This window comes from Onychostruthus taczanowskii, unplaced genomic scaffold (genome assembly GCF_017590055.1).
Source record: "Onychostruthus taczanowskii isolate IOZ18803 unplaced genomic scaffold, ASM1759005v1 scaffold56, whole genome shotgun sequence".
In the NCBI taxonomy this organism is placed as follows: Eukaryota; Metazoa; Chordata; class Aves; order Passeriformes; family Passeridae; genus Onychostruthus; species Onychostruthus taczanowskii.
Genome location: NW_024503235.1, coordinates 4,017,922 through 4,041,339, shown reverse-complemented (window position 1 = coordinate 4,041,339; position 23,418 = coordinate 4,017,922). Strand labels below are relative to the sequence as shown.

The window sequence follows — 23,418 nt, the reverse complement described above, 5'->3', positions numbered from 1 at the left end:
CACATTAGAGCTGCACGCAGGGCTCCAGAGAACAAGATATTTACTGGAGGTGGGCACATCTGTAACATGTTATCCATAACATGCTGCACTAATGATTGGTCAGGGTAAGAAGTCTAGAGCATCAGGAAATGTCATATTCCATATATAAGTTAAGAGCTCACCTATAAATCACAGCAGATTCAACACTGTTATCTTGATGCTGATGTGGAACGTGCAGGAATTTCAGCCCAGTGTAGAAGAGAAGCAACAGACTGATGGGAACACGCTGAACCTCAGCAGCCTCTGGCCACAGAACACAGAAAAAGACCAACAGGTTGCAGAGTATACAGAGCTGTGGAAAAGCTGGATCCCTTCACTTCCTTTGCTCTGTCCCTTCACAGGTGCTGAAGGAGCAGAGCAGGGCAGCCTCCTTGCCAGAGGCAGGGGGACTGTCCTGCCCTCCCAGCTCTCAGCAGCTGAGATTAACCCTCTCCTTGGTTCCAAGATGATTTTTGTTTTGTCTTGGCCCAGGACTAAATCAGATCTCACAGGCACCTGCTCAGCTCCAATCACAGAGAGCTGTACTAGGCTCATTCTGGGATTTTCTAGCGAAAAATAAACTTGAGAAATCTAGCAAAAATTTAAATTTCATCATCTCAGAGCATCTAGGGCCTCATCTGAGGCACTGCTTGGGCACTGCACTAACCCAAATACCTGCAGGCTATGGCTTTTTCCTGGCTAGAGGTGTCAGATCATTTTGGGCTGAGGCTGTAGTGTGTAACATGAGACCAAAGAACAAAGCAGTGCAAAGCACACAGAACCGAGGGTGGGAGTTGCTAGAGATATTCTGGAAATTATCCTCAATTTATTACACTGCAGAAACATATATACCTCTCTCTCTCTATATATATATATATATTTTTTTTTTTACTCATTAGCTGTCAGGTAACTGGTCCCCAGCTGGGTAATAATTCACATAGACTCCATGTGTTTCAAAGGCTGATAATTAATCTTCATCAAGAAACCCATACTTTTATACCCTAGTTTGCTACAGGTGGACCTAATTAGTCCTTTACTTAAAACACCATCACCACTGGCTAATTAAGAAGTTTACCCTTTGGTAAACAAATCTCCATGACACATTCCACACATTCACAATACCAGGTGCAGCAAGTGAAGATAGGAATTGTTTCTCATTCTTTTCTCTGATCCTCTCACAGCCTTTCCCAGAAGGATGCCTGTTACACTGCAGAAACATATATACCTATATATATATATATATATATATATTTATTTTTTTTTTTTACTCATTAGCTGTCAGGTAACTGGTCCCCAGCTGGGTAATAATTCACATAGACTCCATGTGTTTCAAAGGCTGATAATTAATCTTCATCAAGAAACCCATACTTTTATACCCTAGTTTGCTACAGGTGGACCTAATTAGTCCTTTACTTAAAACACCATCACCACTGGCTAATTAAGAAGTTTACCCTTTGGTAAACAAATCTCCATGACACATTCCACACATTCACAATACCAGGTGCAGCAAGTGAAGATAGGAATTGTTTCTCATTCTTTTCTCTGATCCTCTCACAGCCTTTCCCAGAAGGATGCCTGGGAAAGTTGTCTGGTGCTCTCTGTGACCAGAGAGCTGCTACCACACTTAGCCTCATCATGTTCAGTTGCCAGCTGACAGGACATATGTCATGATACTTCATAATTCACTCCTGGATACTATATTATAAAAAAAAATTAAGAGCTTTGCAGGACATTTGTTAAGCACCACTAAAGATGCTCAGCTCTCTCAATTCCTCTCAATATTTGTATTGTGAGAACTCCATAACTCTTAACTCCCAGAAAAGCTACTGCAATGAACTGGGATGGACAAGGCAATGAATGATTACCCCTCCTTCCATCTCTACACCACAGCAGACCCAACACCCAGCACTGAAGAGCCGGCTCTAATGCCAAATCTCAAGAGGGAAGTCACTGAGGCAGTGCCAATTCTACACGAGAAGCAGCATGTCTGTCACCAGACTGGTTCAGCAAGACAGACTGAAAACCTCCAGTATCTGCACAACCTTGCCTCAGCTTCTGGCTTGGAAACACTGAGCATCACACACCACTTTTCCCACAAGTTCCACATTACCAGTGGTGGGAGATCACACACACGTGATTTACCACACAGGTACATGCCATCTTCTGGAGAGTATTCTGGGGTGAAGGTGCTGGGAGAACCTTCTCTGAGAGTACATGAGCTGCTACCTTTGTTCACCAGACTCCAGATGCACAGCTGACATGACCATAGGAACACACACAGGCAGGATCTCCGGGTTTAGTTTGACACAGCACTCTGGGACTCAGCCCGAGCCAACCCAGCACACATTGACTTCCACGTTATGCAACAGCATGACAAGCACGTGAAGCCAGCCCAACAGCATCGCTGCCAACAGGCCGATTCCTTCCTGACTTATCTATTTATTGTGTCCAGCCTGCACTCATCGAGAGCCTAATCAAGAAAATCTGGCGAGCAGGCAAGTAAGACTTAATCACCGATTAATTACAGATTAGCAGCTGCACAGCCCCGCACGCCAGTGTCCTGAGATGAGCCTGACCCGCAGCTCCCGCAGCCGCATGGCTTCTCCTCCTTGCCTCGGGCCTGGAGGGAAACGCGGCCAGACCCGCTCCGGGGGCTCACACGAGCCACGGCTCGGGGAACGCGGGAGGCCTCACGGGCAGGCCGGGGCCAGCTCCGGGCCGGGGTCCCGGGCGCGCCGCGGGGAGCAGGCCCGGGGGCAGCTCCGGGCCGGGGTCCCGGGCGCGCCGCGGGAAGCAGGGCCGGGGGCAGCTCCGGGCCGGGGTCCTGGGAGGGCTGCGGGGAGCAGGCCCGGGGGCAGCTCCGGGCCCGAGGTCGCCCCCTCAGCGCAGGCCCCGCCCCAGCGCGCGGGGCGGAGCCGAGCGCAGCGGCCCCGCGCGCTCCCTTTGTTCGGGCCGCGGCAGGCGCTGCCCCTTTAAATGCCCCCAGTCCGGCCCTACCGGCGCGCCGGGTGGAAGGCGCCCCGCGATTGGTTACTGCGCCTCCCTCTCATTGGCCGCCGGGAGGAATGGCGCGTCCCGCCTCTCGCATCTCATTGGCTCCGCCGGCTGCCCATCGGCATCGCGGGTTTCTGAGTGGGCGAAGCAGCGGTCCCTGGAAACAGTTCCGGGAAACCCCGCGTGCTGCCGGGGTCGCGCCGCCGTCCATGAGGAGAAGGAGGAGCGCGCGCCATTTGCCGTCGCTGCTTGGGCCCGAGCTGCGCCGCGCCGGCCCCGCTCCGGTGAGTGCCGGGGCCGCCCCGCGGGGCAGGGGCGCTCCGCGGCCGCGCAGAGCCCTCCTGCGTGGCCCCGGCGGGTGGGGGTGGGGGGGCGGCCGGCCCGCTCCGCCCAGCCGTGCGGATCAGGGTTGCATGTGACGGGCGGCCGGGACGCGCCTCTCCCGGGGCTGCGGGTCGGGTCGGGTCCCCGCTCGGTCCCTCCGGGCTCCTAAAGCCGCGCCGGCCCCGGCTGTTGCGGGTGTGCCCGGTGCGCTCTGCCCGCGGGCGCAGCAGAGCGCTCTGAGCAGCAAATGCGCCGCTGTCGCAGCGCGCCCTCAGAGCTCGGGTAGCGCACGATGTGGTGGAGCCGGCGGGGACAGCTGCACCCGCCCGCGGCTTGCGCCTCCTGCTTCCGCCGGGCGAACAGCGCTTGTCGAGTGCTTAACGGGGAAACTATCCAAAGTCTTGTTGTTAAGACCTTGTTTTTCTTAAATTAACTTTTGTCGAAAGCCTTTGCTAAATCTTGAAAAGTTTTGCTTAAATGCATCGTTGTTGCAAATGCTTTAAAAATAAGACTTTATTTACTCGGTCTGAGCAGCCTTGTTACCTGTCGGTATTTGAACGTGCTACTTGAGTACATAAGCTGTGCTGGACTACTCTTTTTGAAACAGTGTGTTGGCTTCCCTTTCCCGTGTTTATGGCTCTAAAGGCTCCCACCGGCACTTGTGCTGCAAAGGACATCCATGCTCATGAAGCTGGTGCTTTGGTTTTTTGATTGGTTGGTTTTTTGTTCCTTTGAGACTACACTTTAGCAGAGTTTTTTGGTTTTGTTTTTTTTACTTGTAAAAGTAATTAAAGAATTTTGCATCTCGCAGTGTAAGGTTTTTGTAACCTATGCAAAGTGTAGTATTTGCAAACGAGCAGAGTCTGCTTGAAAATTTTGCATCCTTGGAATTGTATTTCCCAGAAGCATTACATGTCCTTATCTCTCAGTTTTTCTGTCTAGGTGAACACTGTTAAAATAATACTCGAGTCTCCTGCTGACACTCAAGTTCCTAGTTCAGTCAAAAGTCCCAATACTCCCTTGCTTTGTTAGACAGACATCTGCGAAATTCTTTGAGGATAAATTCTTTAGAACAAAGCTCATTTCTGTTGAAGTGTTGCTTGGAACTGGAGTACCAGGAGTGTTGTTTAGTACGACTCAGACAAGCAGATGAGCTATGAATAGCCAACTGCAGTGAGAAACGAGCATGGGCAGACTTTATGGTTTAGGTTACCAAAATACAGGAGTTTTTGGTGCAGTCAGTGTTTTTTAATGGCACTGATGGGCACGTTGCTATCCTGCTGTGCTAAAGTAATCTCCCAGTCATAGTTGTGTGGGTACTGAAGCAGAGTTTGTTTCTCTCTGGGCTGTGCTGGTCTCTTGCTTAGCATCATACTGGAGGTTCTCAGATTTTTCCAAGAGGCTGTGGAGTGAGCAAGGCTGAGCTGGAGAAGTGAGGGTGCTGGCTGCATTTTGGCTTACAGGTAGTGAGAAGTCCTGGCTACTGTGTAAAGGTCTTCAGGCTGTGATTACTTCAAAATAAGGTTTTGTGTAATTCATACCAAGAAACACCTAGCATATCATAATTAAGGTGTTAAAATGTGTTTCTGTGACTGAATAAGCTCAGGTATAAAAGAAATGGCTGTAATGCCTTCATGTACAGAATAAAGGCCCTGCCCTTTTGTACATGTTTCTGAACAAGTGAGGTTTTAATAAAACCCCAGTTCAGATTTTAAATCGGAATTCTTATTTTCCCCCACTTGTATGTTTATCTGCCTTGCTTGACAAGAACCTTCTTGAAGTGTGAGGCATAACTGTAGGGACTGCATTTGTTTTCTTGTGGTCAATTAAAATAAACAAAACCAAACAAATGTCCCCCAAACTTCCTTCAGTGTTATTTTTAACATGATTTAACTTAACTGCTTGATACAGATAATATATTGGTTAGGAGTAGCAGCATAAGCAAGTGGAATGACTTGGGTGTAGAGTTTTTATGTATGCATTACTTGGCTTCCTGTGCACCTGAGCTAAGCAAGTTCCATTCCTGCATGAAACTAAGTTTTCAGCAGCAAAACCAGTGTTGGAGTATAATCACTGAAGCTTGTTATGGTCATTTTAGATATTGTCCTTTTGCCAGAAATTTTCTGTTCCTTCTCAATTAAGCTGTTCCTAAGCATGTTTTGAGTTAACTAATCTGAATTTATAATTAATTGGATGGAGTTATACTTAGATAGTCTGTAGGTGGCAACCTCTGTTAGAGGCATGGTATAAGATAAAGGGAATAGTAACATCATGGCTGTTTATCCAGTGATTGTCAGATTAAGGCTGTGATCAGGTACCTCTTTTCAAGATGCCATGCACTGTGAGGACTACACCTCTGTTAATCTTTATTTTCCAGAAAAATAACTAATTGAGCCATATAAGTTATGAAACACTGGAAGCACTTGTAGTTTTAACTTCCTACTTGTCATACCACAGCTTAAAAAAGGGGCTAGTAACTTTGTAAATTACTGTTGAGATGCAGGAATTTTGGGTGAAAGATAGTGAACAGCTATAAACACGCTTTTTATCATAAAGCATTTACAGTCTTCAGCAAGGCATTGTTTGCAACAACAGTGTGAAACTTGAAGCAAGACCCCTCCCGTATGCAGTTAGGATGTGGGAGGGTAGGCAACATCTTGGGCACGAGTGAGAATTGTGCTTGGCTATGTAAAATTGTCCCCGATGTGTGTTTGTTACTTCTGCTCATTTGGTAAGCATGGCTTTGTGTACACTGTTCTAAATTAATCCATTTCTGCATGTTTTAAAAACAAACACGTATCCCACATGTACTTATATCCATAATTCTTTACTTATAATCCACCCTTGAAGTCTTTCCAATTCAGCCAGTCTCCCTCTTCTCTAGATATCTGAATATTTAATGCAGATGAAAAACTGAGTGGATGCGGGTGCTGGTCTGTCGTGGGCTGAGTCACATGGGCACACTGCGCATGCAAACAGAGATAACACTCCTCTTTACCATGCTTTTAATATCTTCTAGAGCAGAATAAAAATGTTCAAGTCATCATTGCGTGTTTTACTTACTAGATAAAATTCAGTTTAAAATATTTTTCTTGTTAACTACAACTAACTGATGTTAGCTAGAGGGAGAGCTAAACAGTCTTTTTCAGCCATGACTTTCACCCACGTATCTGCTGAACTCAGAGGGAAGATTCAGTGCTATAAGAGATGCAGTTTTGCTTGTTGGTGGTTGTTGTGGAAGAAAAATCAATTTAATCTCAGATTTCAGGCCAAGCTTGCCAAGCCATTAGAGGATCTATTGCTACATTGTGAAAAGAAATACATGTCTTCTGGATGCTCTTGGTACCTGAATATTCTGGTATCTGTCGAGTGCTTAAAGGGGAAACTATCCAAAGTTTTCAGAATTTTCTACAGTGTACTTCTTTAGGAAAACCTTTTAAATTAAGATTTTATAACAGGAAATAGCTAAAATTTGAACCCAAACTGGACGTGCATTACATTTGACTTTAGTTCTCTATGAACTAAATCTTAAGCAAAAATAAACAATACAGCTAGTAAATTACAAAGCTGAGTATTAATTTAAATTGCTTAAAAGCCTACTTTAAAAAGCCTTTGAGCTGTTGTGCTGTGCAGTAATCTGATTCTTAGGGGTTAGATACTGCTCCACTGGTACATGCTTGTGGTGAAGGCTGGTATCTTTTTGTGCTGCAAATCTTGCCTGTCAGAAGTTTGAATCACTGTACTCCAGAGGAATTGTTTCTACCTGGGCACAGCATAGCTTGTCAACCTTTTGTTCACTTATAGGCAACACTGAAAAAAGTTAAACTTTTGGGTATGTGACACTTGGAAGCTGCTATGTGTTATCAAAAAATTGTCCTTGAATGTCACCATAAGCCCTTGTAGTTCAGCAGGTCACAGAAAGTGCTTCAAGTAAATTTTCTGTATTTATGTGTTGCTGTAGCCTCTCTGTTCATTGTAGTTTGGTTTTTTTGTTTTTTTCTGTGTATAGAGAAGACAGTATATGTGTAACTAAGTGATTTTATAAGGCAGTAGGAAGGTGAACACAAAAATGCCCTCCTCTTTATATCTTTATTGTGTGTCTCAGCTTGTGAGTTTTTGAGGAGAGGGGTTGAGAATGGTACTGTACCCCACTCATTTTTGGTGTAATTAAACCATCTCTGCCCTGCACTGTTTCAAATTTGAGACCTTCCCGAGGCTGTCTTGCAAGCAGACTTGTAGCTGAGTTTTGCCTTCTGTGATGTTCATAACCTGCAGAAAATTGATGTTCGTTAGTGTTTTGATAGTTAATATCTGTGAGGATAGATAAGCATTGTTGTAGCTTTAGTTAGCTTTTTTTTTTTCCTTCTGTAGTTAGGCTGTAGTTGCTTTTAAGTAAACTGACTTGGTTAGAAAGTAATTTCTCTTTGTCAAGTAACAGAATGTGTGTGTATATATAGATGCCATGTAGCTATGGAAAACTTCCTTTCTTTTCCACACTAATGGCTTAAAGAAGTGGCATCTGACAGAAACAGTGTGAGGCTGCTTTACATGTCTCTAAAATTGCCCTTCAAGATAAGACAGCTTTAGTAAAAGCAATACTGTCTGAAGAAAAATGATTTGTTTTTTTTTTTTCTTACCTTGCTTTAGCTTGCAAATCTTCATAGGATATCTTCCAAACAGTCCATGAGCTGTAGTCTGGAAGGGTTGGGTGTTCAGGGGACTGTTAGAGGTGTGCTTATGCTTGGAGACTTGTTTTGCAGCTTAGTAAATAGCTTGAGGCCTCAGCATTTTTTAAAAAAACTGTTCTTGAATCATCTTCATACCTGTATTCCAGTACTTAATTGCATTGCTCCAGCCATGCTGCATTGTCTACCTGGTTATCATTTCGCTGCTGCTCATCAACTTCTGCCCTGTCATTTAAAGCCTGAGGCTTGTTTCATTTCTGAACCTAACAGCTGATCATCCTTATGTTCTCCGCCGGGTAGTTGAATTGTCTCTTGTCAGCCTTTTTATTTGAAAGCACTGAATATCAGCTGGCTGGCTAATTGGGAAATTGAAACAGTCTTTAATGAATTGGGCAAAGCCCACTGGAATTGTCTGAGAAGATAGTTGTGCATTTCTCAGTGCACGTATTTGGAATCAGTTTGTTAATTCTGAAAGCAAGTACTTTTATTAATATAAAGAAATGAAGATGCTGCAGTCATGCCTTCCTTTTAAACCAATAAGGTGTATGTTATTGAAATAGTAGCTGTGATTTGTCCAGCTCCTGTTTGAGGGAAACTGAAAGCATGGAAACTGTTGCGTTGCAGCTTCAAATGACAATGTCCATCAAAGTGCAATTTTTCTCTTTCTGTCCTTGAGCTCTGACAGCGTCGTGAGAAAGCGTGTGGCTAGTCTTGTGCAGCATGTTGGGTTTGAAGGAAGACATGGCCACAAGCCAAGCAAGTGGAAAAAAGTATTAACAAGAACCAAGTATTAACATTTTTATACCTTAAGCTACCCTGCAGGGTTACGTGTTCACTACATTTTAAACGATTGTTTTAAAAGTAGCGGAATGGGCAATGGAAATAGCGCTAGATCTTCTGAGTCTTTGCTGAAGGATGTTACTGCCGTGTCCCCATACATTCTAGCTGCTATGGTAACCAGCTAATGACAATCAGTAGATGGAGTTTAGACATTGTTATGTACATGAAGTACATTTTTTAAAAGTTATGTAAATTCTTCCATGTACATTTTCCACAGTATTAAGGGTTGTACTTTCTTTTGAAACTTAGACCAGCTGCATCCAAAAAGTATTAAATAAAACTTGATACAGGTGATTTTGCAGCATGTATACAAATTAGTTTAGATAAATCATGCATTGTCCTACAAACTAGTTATTTCTGGCTTATTGTAATATAGCTCCTGAATTTTTTCCAGCAGCATAATAAAATGGCTAATCAGGTGAATGGTAATGCGGTACAGTTAAAAGAAGAGGAAGAACCAATGGATACTTCCAGTGTAACTCACACAGAACACTACAAGACACTGATAGAGGCAGGCCTCCCACAGAAGGTGGCAGAGAGACTTGATGAAATATTTCAGACAGGTATAATATGCATTTCTTGTTTCTGATTGGTTATGAAAGTGAGGGCATACCATTTTCAAATTTTTATAGATTAAGATTTAAAAATTCATTGTTTTTGATCTGTGTAGCTCTGAATGTTTTGCTACTTTGATATCCCTAAAGGCGAATTGGGTTTGACATTGACTAATTACTTGACACATCCTTGGAGTTGTATGTGATATCTTAGTTGCTTTAGGGCACAGAGCACTAGTTTCTTAGATGACAAATGAAGATGTATGTTTCCGCATACTAAACTGTACATTTTTTTTTTCTTCAGTCCAAATCATCATTTTGCTTTTATGTTTCTACTGTCACTGTCACAGTGATTCTAAAACACTCAAAGGCTGGATAGGTGACTTAGTGAGGGAAGCAACTAGCTTGTCTTGCCTGGGACTACATTTGAATTGAGTCTGCCTGTGGATTTTTTGTTCTCTCTAGTTCTGAGTGGACAGTTTAATCCATGTTGGTTATTACACTGAAATGTTCAGCCTGACACTAACCAAGTTGAGGACTAAGCTATCTAGCAACTTGAGTAATACCTTGCTGGTAGCAAGTGGTCTCTGCAACTTCTAAAGAGGTTTCTTCATATACAGAGGTTTTCCTATTTTGTTTTTATAACCACCCTATTTTATCTTATAGACAGAGGCTTTCTTTTCCTTTTTAGAGTGTGTTCTGTGAACAGATTTACAAGAAGCAGTAGAACTGCTCTATGTGCTTATCTTGAATGCTTGGGTGGCAAAATGACAGTTTTTGTTGAAAAGAGTTAAAATTACCCTGATCAAGTGAAGGCAGTTCAAAACCAATACCTTATCAATCCTCAGTGTGAAACTGGCTCATGTGGGTGATGTCTTTTGGAAGTCATTCACAGTGAGCTTTCTTCAAGCCTTTACCAGCTTTTATTGGCTAGAGAGATGCACTTTCCACCTGTGGGTCATGATGACGTGCACTTGATGGTCTCAGAGAAGGTGTACATAAATACCTGGGCAGAGGAACTCGTGGGGCTCTAACATGTGTTGCAGTTAGGTTGTGTTGTGAGGAGTTCTTAAGGAGTTTAAAAGCTTTTTAGCCCAGAACCTGACTACCAAGTATAATTCCACTGCATGAGTAACCTGAAAACATTATTTACACTTCATTAATGCCACTGAAGATGTTTGCATTGTGGAGGGGTTTGTCAGTGAAGCAAACTACTTTAGACACTTGACCCAAATTTGGGGTTGAATTTAGTGATTTTTTTATCTGCTGAAGTCTTCTATGAAAGATACAGGTGCCTTCCAATATGCAGGATCACTTCTGAAATGTAGTCCTTGGGCTTGGCACTACTGTGCATTTTCCAAATCAAGTAGCAGTGAAATAATCTGTGTATTTTGGAGATCAAGCTGTTGCAAAGTGTGTGGAGTTTTAGTATTTATCCTAAATTTGGATGTGTGATTTTAAAAGTGTAAATCTCAGTCTATATGTCTGACTCCACAACTGATGCAAGTGCATTACAAAAGGAAAAAAACCAAACCTTTAAAGAGCCTTAAAAATAAATGCTTCAGAACTGGTCCAGTGTTTCTTGGGGGAGTCTGTACCTGTAAAGTTAACATTAGCTTTTCTGGGTACATAGCAGGGCTCAAAATTTTTCAATTCTGTCTCTTGGAACTGCATAGAGCAACAAAATAAGTTTCAAAAGCCCCAAACACTGTTTAAGATACACATGAAGTCCACTGACTCCTGCATTTTTGAAGCTGGAGGAAAGAGTGAACAAATCATTTTTGCTTCCTACTATTTTGTGGGGTAGAGCTTCCTAGGTATTTGATCTTCAGTTGGGTAGTTCCTTTTTCCCATACAATAGGATACTTGTAATGTTCACCTGTCAGTTTACTCTAAAACAGCTCAACTCAAGAGAAGGAAGTATGAAACTTAAAATGAGGGATAAACAAACAAAATTCAATCATTAAAAGTGAGCCAGAGTTCATTGTTTCAGATCCTGGTGTGTAATACTGCTTATATGCAGCAGATTGCATTCCTGAATGCTGGAAAACTGTTACACACGGGATAAAATCTTGCACATCAGTTAGTGCTTAGGTATATACATTTTAATTTAACTTTTTCATTGTACTCATATTCTTTCATATACTTGTGTAGGAATATATAATTAAATGTATAATTCTGTTGCTATGGAATGTAACTTTTTGGCTTTAAAAGCAAATTGCATAGTTCTTAGTTTGTATGAAATACAATAGAAATCTGTAACTTCTTTATCTTTAACTTTTAGGCTTGGTAGCTTATGTCGATCTTGATGAAAGAGCAATTGATGCTCTTAGGGAATTTAATGAAGAAGGAGCCCTCTCTGTATTACAGCAATTTAAAGAAAGTGACCTGTCGCATGTACAGGTAAGGTGAGAGCCCCAGGAGTGTGAGCACATAAGTATCAGTAGTGTTCTGGCACCGCTGGCAGGAGAGCTGTAACTTGGAAATTCACTGATGTTGCTGTATTATGTTTCAAACCCAAATAACAAGTCTGTTCAAAATTGCCTTAAATGTGTAGGTATTTGAGCACAAAGCAAAACCTCCCAGATAACAAAAATATGCGTGCAATTGAGAAAATAGCTAAAATGCTTTTTGGAATCTGATGACTTTTTAATTATTGTGTTTTCCTGAAGGATTCTTTTGACATTTGATTTATTTAATTGACTTGAAGTAGTGACTTCATGGTATGGAGTGTAAGATTCAGTGGATTCCCAGGGCTTGTCATACACACAATTGAATTATTTTGTAAATTGTATCTACAGAACAAAAGTGCATTTTTATGTGGAGTTATGAAGACCTACAGGCAAAGAGAGAAACAAGGCAGCAAAGTACAGGAATCAACGAAGGGACCAGATGAAGCAAAGATTAAGGTAACACTTGGAGATGCTGGTTATTCTGTACTAGCTGATATATTACTTGTACATAGACTGAATATGAACTCAAAAAGCATCAGTGCCACCTGGATAAGTATATTCAGACTGGGCTTTAAAGAAGTGCATGCATGATAGAGATTCTTTAGAGAAGGGTTGTTGGAAATGCAGCTCTTTCTGATCACACAGTTGCCAAAATTTAAGCTCTATAAAAACATTGATATCTGTTTAAGAATTGTCTCAGTTGTCCAGTGTTCTGCACTTCTTGGGGTGCTACATATAAAATGGAAAATAAGGGAAAAGGCAAACAAGTTCTTCCCAGCGACCTTGTAATATAAAACAAGTGCTGCTGTTTGTGATAGCTTTTGAAAGGCACAAAGCAGCTGTGTCGCTTCCATCTCTTCATATCTGCCTTATCAAGCGTGGCAAGGAGCAGACAAAGAATTGCTTCTCTTGGAATGTTTTTTTGTTCTGTATATTTTAACCCACTGCCCTCTCTTCTGTAAGTAGTCTGACTTTTTTTTTTTTTTTTCCCCCCAGGCTTTGCTAGAGCGGACTGGTTACACTTTGGATGTAACTACAGGACAGAGGAAATATGGGGGTCCTCCTCCAGATACTGTATATTCTGGTGTTCAGCCTGGCATTGGAACAGAGGTTGGTATAAACAGACTAATCTGATAATTGCTTTGTATACTTATGCAAACTCATAAATAGGAAATACTTGAAAATAAACCATATTGCAAGTTTAATGTCTTGTAGAGGAAATAATCTTCTGTGTGTGTCTTAATCAGTCTTTCTTACTCCTCAGTAGTCTGCAAAAGACAGGAAGATAGGTTGAAGTGGAGGAAAAAGAGATGGGATATACTAAAAACCTGTTCTTTTTAAAGTTAGAAGATAGTTGGAAGAGTTTCAAAGACTTGAAGTTTTTTTTCCTTCTAAAGGACAAAGTCTAGTCTGTAAGCAATTATTTGGAAATTTAAGGTTGTGACTGAACCTGTGTGTCTTCCTAGCAAGCTGTGAGCAAACTTAGGTTTGGTTATGAAAATGCTTGAACTGTGTAGTTCTTCACTTAGCTATTCTTCCAGGTTTTAGTCCCTAGCAGGTTGTTTTGTAATACATGCTCATGCTCAATACATACTTCAGATACTCTGTCACACTGCTGCATGTCTGATACAGGAGTTCTTTCAGAGATTTTTCTATAAACCACCAGACTAGATTTGAGAAAACAATCAGTCTCCTTAATGTCTTTCAGTTTATAGATAAGTTTTCCACTCTTTGAGATGCTGAAGCTCTTGTGTTTATTGTCAAGAAGTGTCACAGTAAAGGTGATTTCTGAAGGGAATGTTCATATTCCATGAAGGAAAATTAATTTAGTGGTGGTGGTGGCAAATAATTAGAATGAGTCCTTGCACTGAAAGATAATACTGATGTGTATAACTTCTCAAGCTCTGCTTAGGTTTGTATGCTCTGTGCTAATTGAGCTTTTGTCTTTAAAAGCTGCAAATGAGTTAGAATTAAGTGTTCCAGATTAATGTAAATGATAATGATAATGACAATGTAAATATCTATCTAGAGCTTAAGCTTACCTTAAGCTTTCTGGGGACATGGTGGGGAAAACCTTTTGGCTCTGCCATTAAACTTTCACTTAGTGTGATGAATCAGTTCCTTCCTTTTTTCCCCAATAAGTAATGTTCAGTCTACATTCACTCTGAACTGAGAGAGGCTAAGCTTTTAAGAACTGGTCTGGAAACTGAATTTCAAGAACATCTGTGTAACATGAAGCATCTAGAAGTTCTACCTTGTTCCATGTTTTGCAAGTTAGTCGTATTCTCCTCATGACTTTGTTATGTTGGTGCTTATTATGGGCATGCTGAGTGTCTTTAGTTCTGAAATTCTGCTGTGCCTTCACTGTGAGATACAATTATGACAAGGCCTTACTGAGAAGGAAAATGTTGACTTGTGGCTTTTTTTTCTACAAAAATATTTGAAGTTAAAATAAATTTATTTTTATCTTAATGGGTGTTTGGAATGTTCTGTTTGTATTAACAAGGAAGAGGTTTTGAGATTTCGGAGGAGAGCTGTGATGATTAAACAACTGGGGGGATCTTCCTAGGGAGACCTCAGCTAAAGATATTAACTCCTTAACAAAACTTAACCCAAGTTAATTGTACAGAACAAAACCACAAGAACTCACAGGTTTGCTTAAGTAAATATGAAACATTTGGTTGGTGGAAGCTGAAACAAGTGCAGACGAGAAACAAGACTACAGTATATATTAAAAGTGGAAAAAGTGCATCACACAATTAAAAGGAAATTATTATTATTATTAAATTATTTTTCCATCTCTGTAGCTTTCCAAGGAAGAGTAATTTACAGAGTGATTTGAAAATACTGCAAGAGCAAGGAAGTGCTTGGCCTGCTTTAACATATGATACCCAACTAGATAGTCTGTAAGGTCTTAGTTTTTAACTGCCAAAATTAAAACCAGGTAAGAACCATTTATCTCTTCAGCAGGGGAAATTCACAGCCTCTTCAATATAAATAACAAACCCAGGTTTGCTATGTTTAAAATCTCCTACAAATAGCAGGTGGATTAAAACACTTGGGACATACAATAACATCAGCTGCTGTGAAGGCTGCACTGGTGACTGCAGTGTTTCTGCTCTGCTGTTTTATCTGCATTGTTCTTCCTTTCCCAGGAATTTCCAAGTGTTAAAAAGAAGCTTGTATTTCTGAAAAAGCTTTGTTTCAAGTGTCCTCTTCTTTTTTAGGTTTTTGTTGGTAAAATTCCCCGAGACCTTTATGAAGATGAATTGGTACCACTCTTTGAGAAAGCTGGTCCAATTTGGGATCTGCGTCTCATGATGGATCCTCTTTCTGGTCAAAACAGAGGTTATGCTTTCATTACCTTTTGTAGTAAAGATGCAGCACAAGAAGCAGTCAAACTGGTGAGTTAACTTTCTTCCAGACAGGTCACGACAAAGTAAAAAGCAAACATGTTGCTAATTTCTTAAGTAGTGAAATCTTCAAAGCATCCATTGACAGATTCAAAATTTTACTTTCTTAAAAATTGCCTCCTGATTTCATTGGTAAGTACAGATAATTACAACTTATAAGACTGTTATGTGCTGTACCTTACTGTGGCTGATCAGAGTACTTATGTGATTGTTTGGAGCCTACTTGAGTCCAACTAGAAGATACATTTTTTGAGTTTCAGTGTGTTTTAAGTTTCATCACCCTTTCTATTGTAAAGAGCTAATTGGAGAGGCCTTATTTAGCTGCTGCTGCCATGGGGAGGTCTCTGAATTAGTTACTTTGGTTTTTTCCAGTGGCCTTCTGGTTCTTTCCAGTCATGCTTGGAAGCTGACATGCATGTACCTAGACAAATTGGGAAAAGACACAGAGCAGTAGGAGGTTAGAGAGAGAGCAGCAGTCTGATTGGGGCCTTGCCTCTGCCTGAGAGGAAGAAGTAGAATTAGGCAGACTAGGGTGTATCTCCCAAGATTTTGAATTTGGCTGTGAAATACTGTGTATATTTTGAACCAAAACAGGTGAAATGCCTGATCTCAGTTGCCTTAGTGGAATTCAGCTCATCCTGAATGAGGGATGAAGAAGAGGGGTAAAGTCTGAAAACCTTAGTTAAGCTGGTGGGGGCAGGGAGAAACTTAAAAGAAACTTAAAAGCAGTTAAAACCACTTGGGCCTTCTCCTTGTGTCAGCAAGGCACCAGTGGGAGTGGTATTGATTGTAAGCAAAATGGCTTTGCATAAGATACAATGTGAAAACCAGATTCAGGTTAATAAGTTCATAGCACCAGAACAAAAAGTTTTACTTTGTTAGGAATCACTTCAATCTGTGAAGCAAAATTCTGAAATGCTTTTGTCATCCTTGAAGTGATATTGTTTGGTAGTCTGTGGTACCTTAACATTTTTCTAGAATATCAAGAAGGTTCCTGAAGGTATTGCTGTCATTTTTAGGGCTTATGTCTCAGCTAGATTCATCCAACCTCAAAAATCCTGACTAAAACAAAGACTATGTCTATCTTGATTTTTTTTTTTTTTTTTAAGGCTGAATTCTTGTACCTTTAAAGGCCATTGGGAGTCTTTATTTTCAAAGTAACCTAGCTGTGGGTACAGGCATGAAGCAGTGGGCTAGATTTTTTTAAATAGATGTTTTAAATCTTGACAGTAAAATTTTTTAATTCTATCATGGAGAAATTCAAAAAAATGCCTGCTGTTTGGGATGGGGTAGAAGCCAGGTCACAGACCGATTTAGACTGTTGATTGTCTTGGCAAACCTTCTCAGTGTTCAGTGCTATCCAAGGAAAGAGGAAGAACTCCCAGTATCTTTAATGCCATGTATTTGCTTACTGATAACAGCAGCAGCAGTTGACTGACAGCAGAGGAAGCAGTAACCAGTTGCTAGAAAGAGCTTTCAAGTCTGAGATAAACAGTAGGTGAATAAATTCGTGCAATGCAATTTGTATATGGTCCCATGTTGTTCCTGTTACAGCAAGTTTTTTTGTAGCTTTCCATTCAACAAGACTTCTGAAGTCTGTGGAAATCCTAAGTTTGGCCCTGTTCTTTCAAGTGAATGCTGACCCAAAAACATCTGTTCTAAGAATTCTCTTGCAATGCCAATTCAATATGCTATGTATAAAAGTAGTAGATGGTGAAAAAAATACCTGAGTTTAAGATTTGGGGATATTTTTATGCATAGTATTGTATAAAGCAAATCAATGGCTTTGTTTTTTCAGTGTGACAACTATGAAATCCGTCCTGGAAAGCACCTTGGAGTATGCATCTCCGTGGCAAACAACAGGTTATTTGTTGGGTCAATTCCAAAGAACAAAACTAAGGAAAACATATTGGAGGAGTTTGGTAAAGTCACAGGTAAGACTTAATGAGTCCCAGAACACCATTTAGTCTCTGTTTTGTTGGTCTAGTTGTTTGCCTGATGTGTTCAGGTATCAGTTAAACTATTTTCAAGTTGGATTCCCACTTTAATTTAATCAGAAATTTTATATATGTACTATATCTTAAGGTGGAGTGTAAAGGGACTTGTGTCTGTTTTTGGTGATTGTTAAATGAATGATGATGTAACTTTACAATTAGAGACAGAAACAGCTCGAATGAACTCAAAAACCAGCACACATGAACTCTGAAGAAAGTAAAGGTTCCAATTCTGTTACCTGTTTTAACTTTCTGTTGAAGGTTCTGTATTTGTTACTGGATCTACAGGAGGTTCTGCTGTCAACATGGAGACGTTTTTGGGGAGCCTGAAGCAAATGTCTTCCTGAGTAGTGAAGGGGAGGAGGGAGTACTGAATTGGTTTAGAGGGAATATTACTAGAGAAATAGTTAATAACAGACTAATTTTTTGTCCCAGTTTTTCAGCATTCTCCAGTATGTGCAGCAAGTAGGAAGAAGAGAAGTCAGCTCATCACTGAAAGGGTGCTTCTGCCTTAGATAAGAGATTGAGTCACTTGCTCTTGTTCCTGTAGGAGAGCTTTAACCTCCTGCTTCTTTTTTAGGATTTCTATTTATAAGTACTTCAGGGAAGTGGTGAAAACAGAAGGTGAATATTCATTTAGTTCTCTCTCCTCTTTTTGGAGAGATGTGGAAGATGTTCCTTCTAGGTTCTGCAGGAGGCAGGGGAGAGGTCATATGTTAGTGCTGGCTGCCTTTCAAACTTGTAAGAATTATTTTAAAAGTATAGAAAACTTAGACTTTGTGAGTTGCTGAGGTTGGTGTTTTACACAGCCTATTCTGTGGAATTTCAGTTGCTAGGTGACATGTTTCTGGGTAAATTGAATATTAGCTATTTGTTTTGCTTTTCTTGTGCTCCCAACCCCTTTCAGGTGTAAAATTCAAATTCACTGCAAAACATGAGTGAAGGCATTTTAGGGTAGACTCTAGATTTTTACTTTTCTTTTGAAGCTCAGTACTAAAGATATGTTTTTCAGAGGGTTTGGTGGATGTAATTTTGTATCATCAACCTGATGATAAAAAGAAGAATCGTGGATTCTGCTTCTTGGAGTATGAGGATCACAAGTCAGCAGCACAAGCTCGCCGACGCCTGATGAGTGGGAAAGTAAAAGTCTGGGGAAATGTTGTTACAGTGGAATGGGCTGATCCAGTAGAGGAACCTGATCCAGAAGTCATGGCAAAGGTCAGTAATCACTTCACTGGATGCTCTTGTGCTTTGGGAGGACTATGCTGTAGTGGCAAAGATTTGTTCCAGCTGAGCAGGGCTAGTTTTGAGGCGCAGAAAGCAATTAGAGGGCATTTTCACACTGAGCTGTGCAATGGTGTTGTCTGAGTGCTGTGGATGAGTTGCCATTGGAAGATGTTGGAAATGTGCTGTTACTAAGTGCTGTTAACATCTAAATTAGTCCTGTGCAGGGTTATCCTGCTGGATTGACACATCAGGCTGTGCATTTTCTGCTTTAGCTGTAATCAATACCCGGTAGGTATTGTGTAAAACTATTTTCCAGAATGAGATAAAGGTGAAGTTCAGTGTGGGGAATGACATGCGTTTTATTCCCTGTGTTTTTGGGTAACTCCTTGCTGTCCTTGAGGTCTGTTAATAAAATTTTGCTGGGATTTGTGGCATCCCAGAAGCAGAAAATCAAAGTTGGATATTCTTCTGGTTGTGGAGGGGAACTGTGGAAGGAGAGAAGTTGTAGAAACTTCATACAGTTAACTACAAGGCATTTTTTTTTTTTTTAAACAGATTCAGAATTAGTAAAGTAACCCAAATTTGTTAATGTAACAGAAAAGGGAATAATGTCTTACTAGTTGGGAGTTTCCTTTGAGGTTTGACTTGTAAAGATTACAGCTTTGTTCTCATTTTTTCACCAGGTTAAAGTTTTATTTGTAAGAAACTTGGCCACTACTGTGACAGAAGAAATTCTTGAGAAATCCTTTTCTGAATTTGGAAAGCTGGAAAGAGTAAAGAAGTTGAAGGATTATGCGTTTGTTCATTTTGAGGACAGAGGTGCAGCAGTGAAGGTAGGTTAATTATTCTTTCCTAGTTAAGTTGGTGAGACCACTTCAATTTTTACTGATGGTTTTAAGAAATTTCTTTACAGTAACTACCCCGGTAAGACAAACCACAGAGCCCGTTTAATAAGGTTTCCTTTGTGAGAATGTCAGTGCTAATAATATTGTTCCTATGATTTCAGTAGCTAGGAGGATGTGAAACTTGAAAGGACAAAACTGTAGCGAGTTAACAAGTAGACTGGAAAAGAGGTGTAGAGCAATGCAGGAGAGTCTAGAGAAGAGGAAAAAAAAAGATAAACCTAGACAATTTTTCTGAGGAAACACTTGGCAGAAGGTATCAGTTGTCTCTCAAAGACCCCTGTTTAAAGGCTGTTTGTAGTTTTGGAGTGACAAAAGTATCAAATAGAAATTGGGAGGTAATTAAAAAATGCTTTGTGAAGGCCAGGAGAATGGTGTTGGCGACTCTTAAGCATTATCTGTTTTTACTCTGCATGCATCTGAGGTTTCTTCTCAATGACTTGTTAAATATTGAGGATTATTACTGTGAGCTTCAGTGTTCTCTTCCTTTGTGTCCATGAGCTGTTGAGAACATCATTAATATCTGCTGTCTGTGCTTCAGTATATTGAATTCTGTAGAAATTACCCCATCTGTTTTTTAAATCCATGGTTTATGGAGGGAAGAAGTAGAGTAGGAAGTGTTTTTTGCATTTGGGAGTCTTGAAGCAGATATATTGCATGTGGTGTATGTGGCTACATGGACAGTTCAAAGACTCTGTACTCGATCTTATTAATGATTTTATAGCCATTTAATTGCTTAGGATTTTACTACATGAGAGATTAGGTTTTAGAATACTCCTGATTATGGCTTTAAGATGAATATCACTTGTACTTAACGAGGTTGAGGTTGGTTTGGATAGGTTTAGACCATGTCTGAGGGAGGACAAGAAATTGTTGAAACAAGGGGTAAGTCAGCAACTCTTCTGGATGTGGTTTTCTGTAGTATGTCTGTAAACACTTTCCAGCCTCTTCCCAGTACAATTACCTGCTAAATGCTCTGTTAGATTTCAGCAACTGGAAACTTGTAGCAGCTGAGAAAAAGACAGATCAAATGCATCACTAACGCTCATCTCAAGCTAGGAACTACCACATCTGGCCCGTGTGACTGCTTCATGGCCACTAAATTGGTTTATGAACTTTTGAGATATTTTTGTGTATGGATGTGTTTTGGCTTTCAATGAAGTTATGGTGTTTATGTGTGGAATGCATGGAACTGGATCATTGACTCTAGCATGTAGTGATTTTCATCAGTAATAATGTGGAAATAAATTGCCACAGTTTCTAATGCTTTTGAGGCATAGAGGTGTACAGACACAAAGTCTTCATTAATGCAAATACTAGTACCCAGAAAAGTTTAATGCAAAGCAGATAACTCCAGGCGAGGAATTGGAATGTCTCGTCCTAATTAGGTATTAAGTTCTCTTTGTGGGTGCATTTAATAGTAAAAAATTGCACATTAATTTTCTGAAGGTTTCAGGGCTTGCTTGGTGAGATCACCAAGTTTCAGTAATCTTCTTTGGTTTTTTCTCCTCAAGTATGTGTCTTCAGAACTACTTGATTTTCTCAGTCACTTAACTCACATTCAGCTACCTGGGAACTCCAAACATAACAATTCTTGCTCTTGTGTGCACATGTTCTACTAGGCTTATAAATGGAGTGAGTGTTTATGTCAGTGTGAGTAGTGAGAACTTGTTTATTTCTGAAAGATTTCTAGAAGATACAGGAACATAAAACCCGATGGTGCTATGTCTGACTTCATAAAAATAATTCTTAATATGTTTTAATCCTCTTTTTTATCTTACGGTATAAAAATTGTATTTAAAACATATACTGCTTCCCTGTAACTGGTGAATAAAGTGGGACTTGGAAAAGTGATGTGTAACATTCTGCTTATGTAGTACAAAAGCAAAGCACATGGCACATCTCAGCCTGGAGCAGCCCAGCTGTCTGGTTTCTTGCAATAAGTTTTAGTTCCCTTTGAATGGAAAAACATTTTTAGTTATTTTTCTTTTAATTTTTGTACAGGCTATGAATGAAATGAATGGGAAAGAGATAGAAGGGGAAGAAATTGAAATAGTATTAGCAAAGCCACCGGATAAGAAAAGGAAAGAACGTCAGGCTGCCAGACAGGCCTCCCGGAGCACTGCGTGAGTGTCACCCTCGCACCGTGGTAATGCTGCAGGGTGGAGTTGTGCTGTCAAACAGGGGCTGGTCTAGAGGAGCTCAATGCCTTGACTTGACTTTTCTCCGTGTTGCATATTGTTAATCGACAAGGGCAAATGTAGACTGTGTTTTGGGTTGCTTTTGGAGATAAATAATTCTGTGCTTCTTTTCCTTGCTAGGTATGAAGACTATTATTACTACCCTCCGCCTCGCATGCCACCTCCTATTAGAGGCCGAGGCCGTGGAGGAAGAGGTGGATATGGCTATCCCCCAGATTACTATGGCTATGAAGATTATTATGATGATTACTATGGCTATGACTATCATGACTACCGTGGTGGCTATGAAGATCCCTATTACGGCTATGATGATGGCTATGCTATAAGAGGAAGAGGAGGAGGAGGAAGGGGTGGGAGAGGTGCCCCTCCACCACCTAGGGGGCGGGGAGCACCACCACCAAGAGGTAGAGCTGGCTACTCACAGAGGGGGGCACCCATGGGACCGCCGAGAGGAGCCAGGGGGGGGAGAGGGGGCCCTGCGCAGCAGCAGAGAGGACGCGGTGCTCGTGGAGCCAGGGGCAACCGTGGGGGCAACGTAGGAGGCAAGAGAAAGGCAGATGGGTACAACCAACCCGATTCCAAGCGCCGTCAGACCAACAACCAGCAGAATTGGGGCTCCCAACCCATCGCTCAGCAGCCGCTCCAGCAAGGTGGTGACTATGCCGGTAACTATGGTTACAATAATGACAACCAGGAATTTTATCAGGATACTTATGGGCAACAGTGGAAGTAGACAAGTGAGGAGGGATTGAGAATATTGGAAACATAGAATTGGCTATAGCTCTACATCTTTCAAAAAAAAAAAAAAAAATTGGCTTAATGTTTCATCCTTCAGTAGCGATTGGCTGCCATTTGTATTGGGCTGAAGAATCACTCTATTGTGTATATACTCGAGTCTCTTAGTTTTCTTTTTTCATAAACGCACTTGGACATTACTGGGCTTGCAGAATTCCTGAACTCCTTATGGGGTTTCAGTGCTTTTATCATTTTAGGCTTCACTTTAGCAGTTTAAAAGCAGGAATGGCACACTGTTCAATCATGATTTTGCAGAACCTCTGGTTTTGGACAGTTTCTTCTTTTTTTTTTTTTTTTTTTTTTTTTTGGATTTGGGATAGACTACATAGGAGTATGCTGTACATAAAAGTAAAAGCTAGTGCTTTGTCTTAGTAGTTTTAAGAAATTACAACAAATTAAGTTTTCTTGTATTGAAAATAACATGATTGTATGTTTTGCATTCCTAGAAGTAGGATAACTGTGTTTTTAAATTGTTATAACTTCACACCTTTTTGAAAATCTGCCCTACAAAATTTGTTTGGCTTAAAACGTCAAAGCCGTGGCAATTTGTTCCTTGATGTGATTGTATTTCCAATTTCTTGTTCATGTAAGATTTCAATAAAACTCAAAAATCTATTCAAAACATTACCTATTTCAAATTCAATTGTGTCCTAAAACATTATTTCATTGGTAATTCTTGTGAAAAATACTGTTTTCAAAGTATAACTGCCTATGTGAGTGATCAAATTCGTGCAAAATTTCCTGTGCTTTCCAACATGTAGCACTGTGGACATCAGACTGAAAACTAGGAGAAATTACAGACAGCCCAAAAGGCACTCACTGTTTAATTGCTGTTCAATAATTTATCAGCATCTAATTTTGAAACTTTTTTTCCCTATTTAAAAGTGTTGAATTGTATCGAAGCATTCACAGAGATCTAATTTAAATCTAGTCTTCTAATGTAATGTGGAGAAGGAAGCAGATCCTACAATGGTGTTAATTTTGTTCCTTTGGTGATGTTCTCTGGAGTCCCTGTGGA

General features: G+C 40.7%; 1 protein-coding gene across 4 annotated transcripts; it reads left to right on the top strand.

Annotated features, from left to right (window-relative positions):
* The first annotated feature begins 2,404 nt into the window (after positions 1–2,404).
* HNRNPR (heterogeneous nuclear ribonucleoprotein R) lies at positions 2,405–23,024 on the top strand. 4 transcript variants are annotated; one of them, XM_041417697.1, is made up of 11 exons: positions 3,165–3,296; positions 9,256–9,424; positions 11,700–11,818; positions 12,217–12,324; positions 12,865–12,978; positions 15,096–15,272; positions 17,080–17,215; positions 18,288–18,493; positions 19,186–19,335; positions 21,409–21,530; positions 21,726–23,024. In XM_041417697.1, the coding sequence occupies exons 1-11, from the start codon at positions 3,222–3,224 to the stop codon at positions 22,336–22,338; spliced, it is 1,989 nt and encodes a 662-aa protein (XP_041273631.1). In that variant the 5' UTR covers positions 3,165–3,221; the 3' UTR covers positions 22,339–23,024. The 4 variants fall into 4 exon arrangements, with proteins under 4 accessions (XP_041273634.1, XP_041273631.1, XP_041273633.1 ...); XM_041417698.1 differs by having other exon boundaries at positions 3,172–3,296; positions 9,259–9,424; XM_041417700.1 differs by lacking the exons at positions 3,165–3,296; positions 9,256–9,424 and adding an exon at positions 2,405–2,513.
* The last annotated feature ends 394 nt before the right edge of the window (positions 23,025–23,418 follow it).

What these genes read in the sequence shown, in the direction of transcription:
- HNRNPR (XM_041417697.1), top strand. Translation starts at nt 3,222, where the DNA reads ATGAGGAGAAGGAGGAGCGCGCGCCATTTGCCGTCGCTGCTTGGGCCC. An exon ending in ATCCAGAAGTCATGGCAAAG is followed by an intron (nt 18,494 to 19,185) that starts GTCAGTAATCAC and finishes TTTTTTCACCAG; the next exon opens with GTTAAAGTTTTATTTGTAAG. An exon ending in CAGGCCTCCCGGAGCACTGC is followed by an intron (nt 21,531 to 21,725) that starts GTGAGTGTCACC and finishes TTTCCTTGCTAG; the next exon opens with GTATGAAGACTATTATTACT.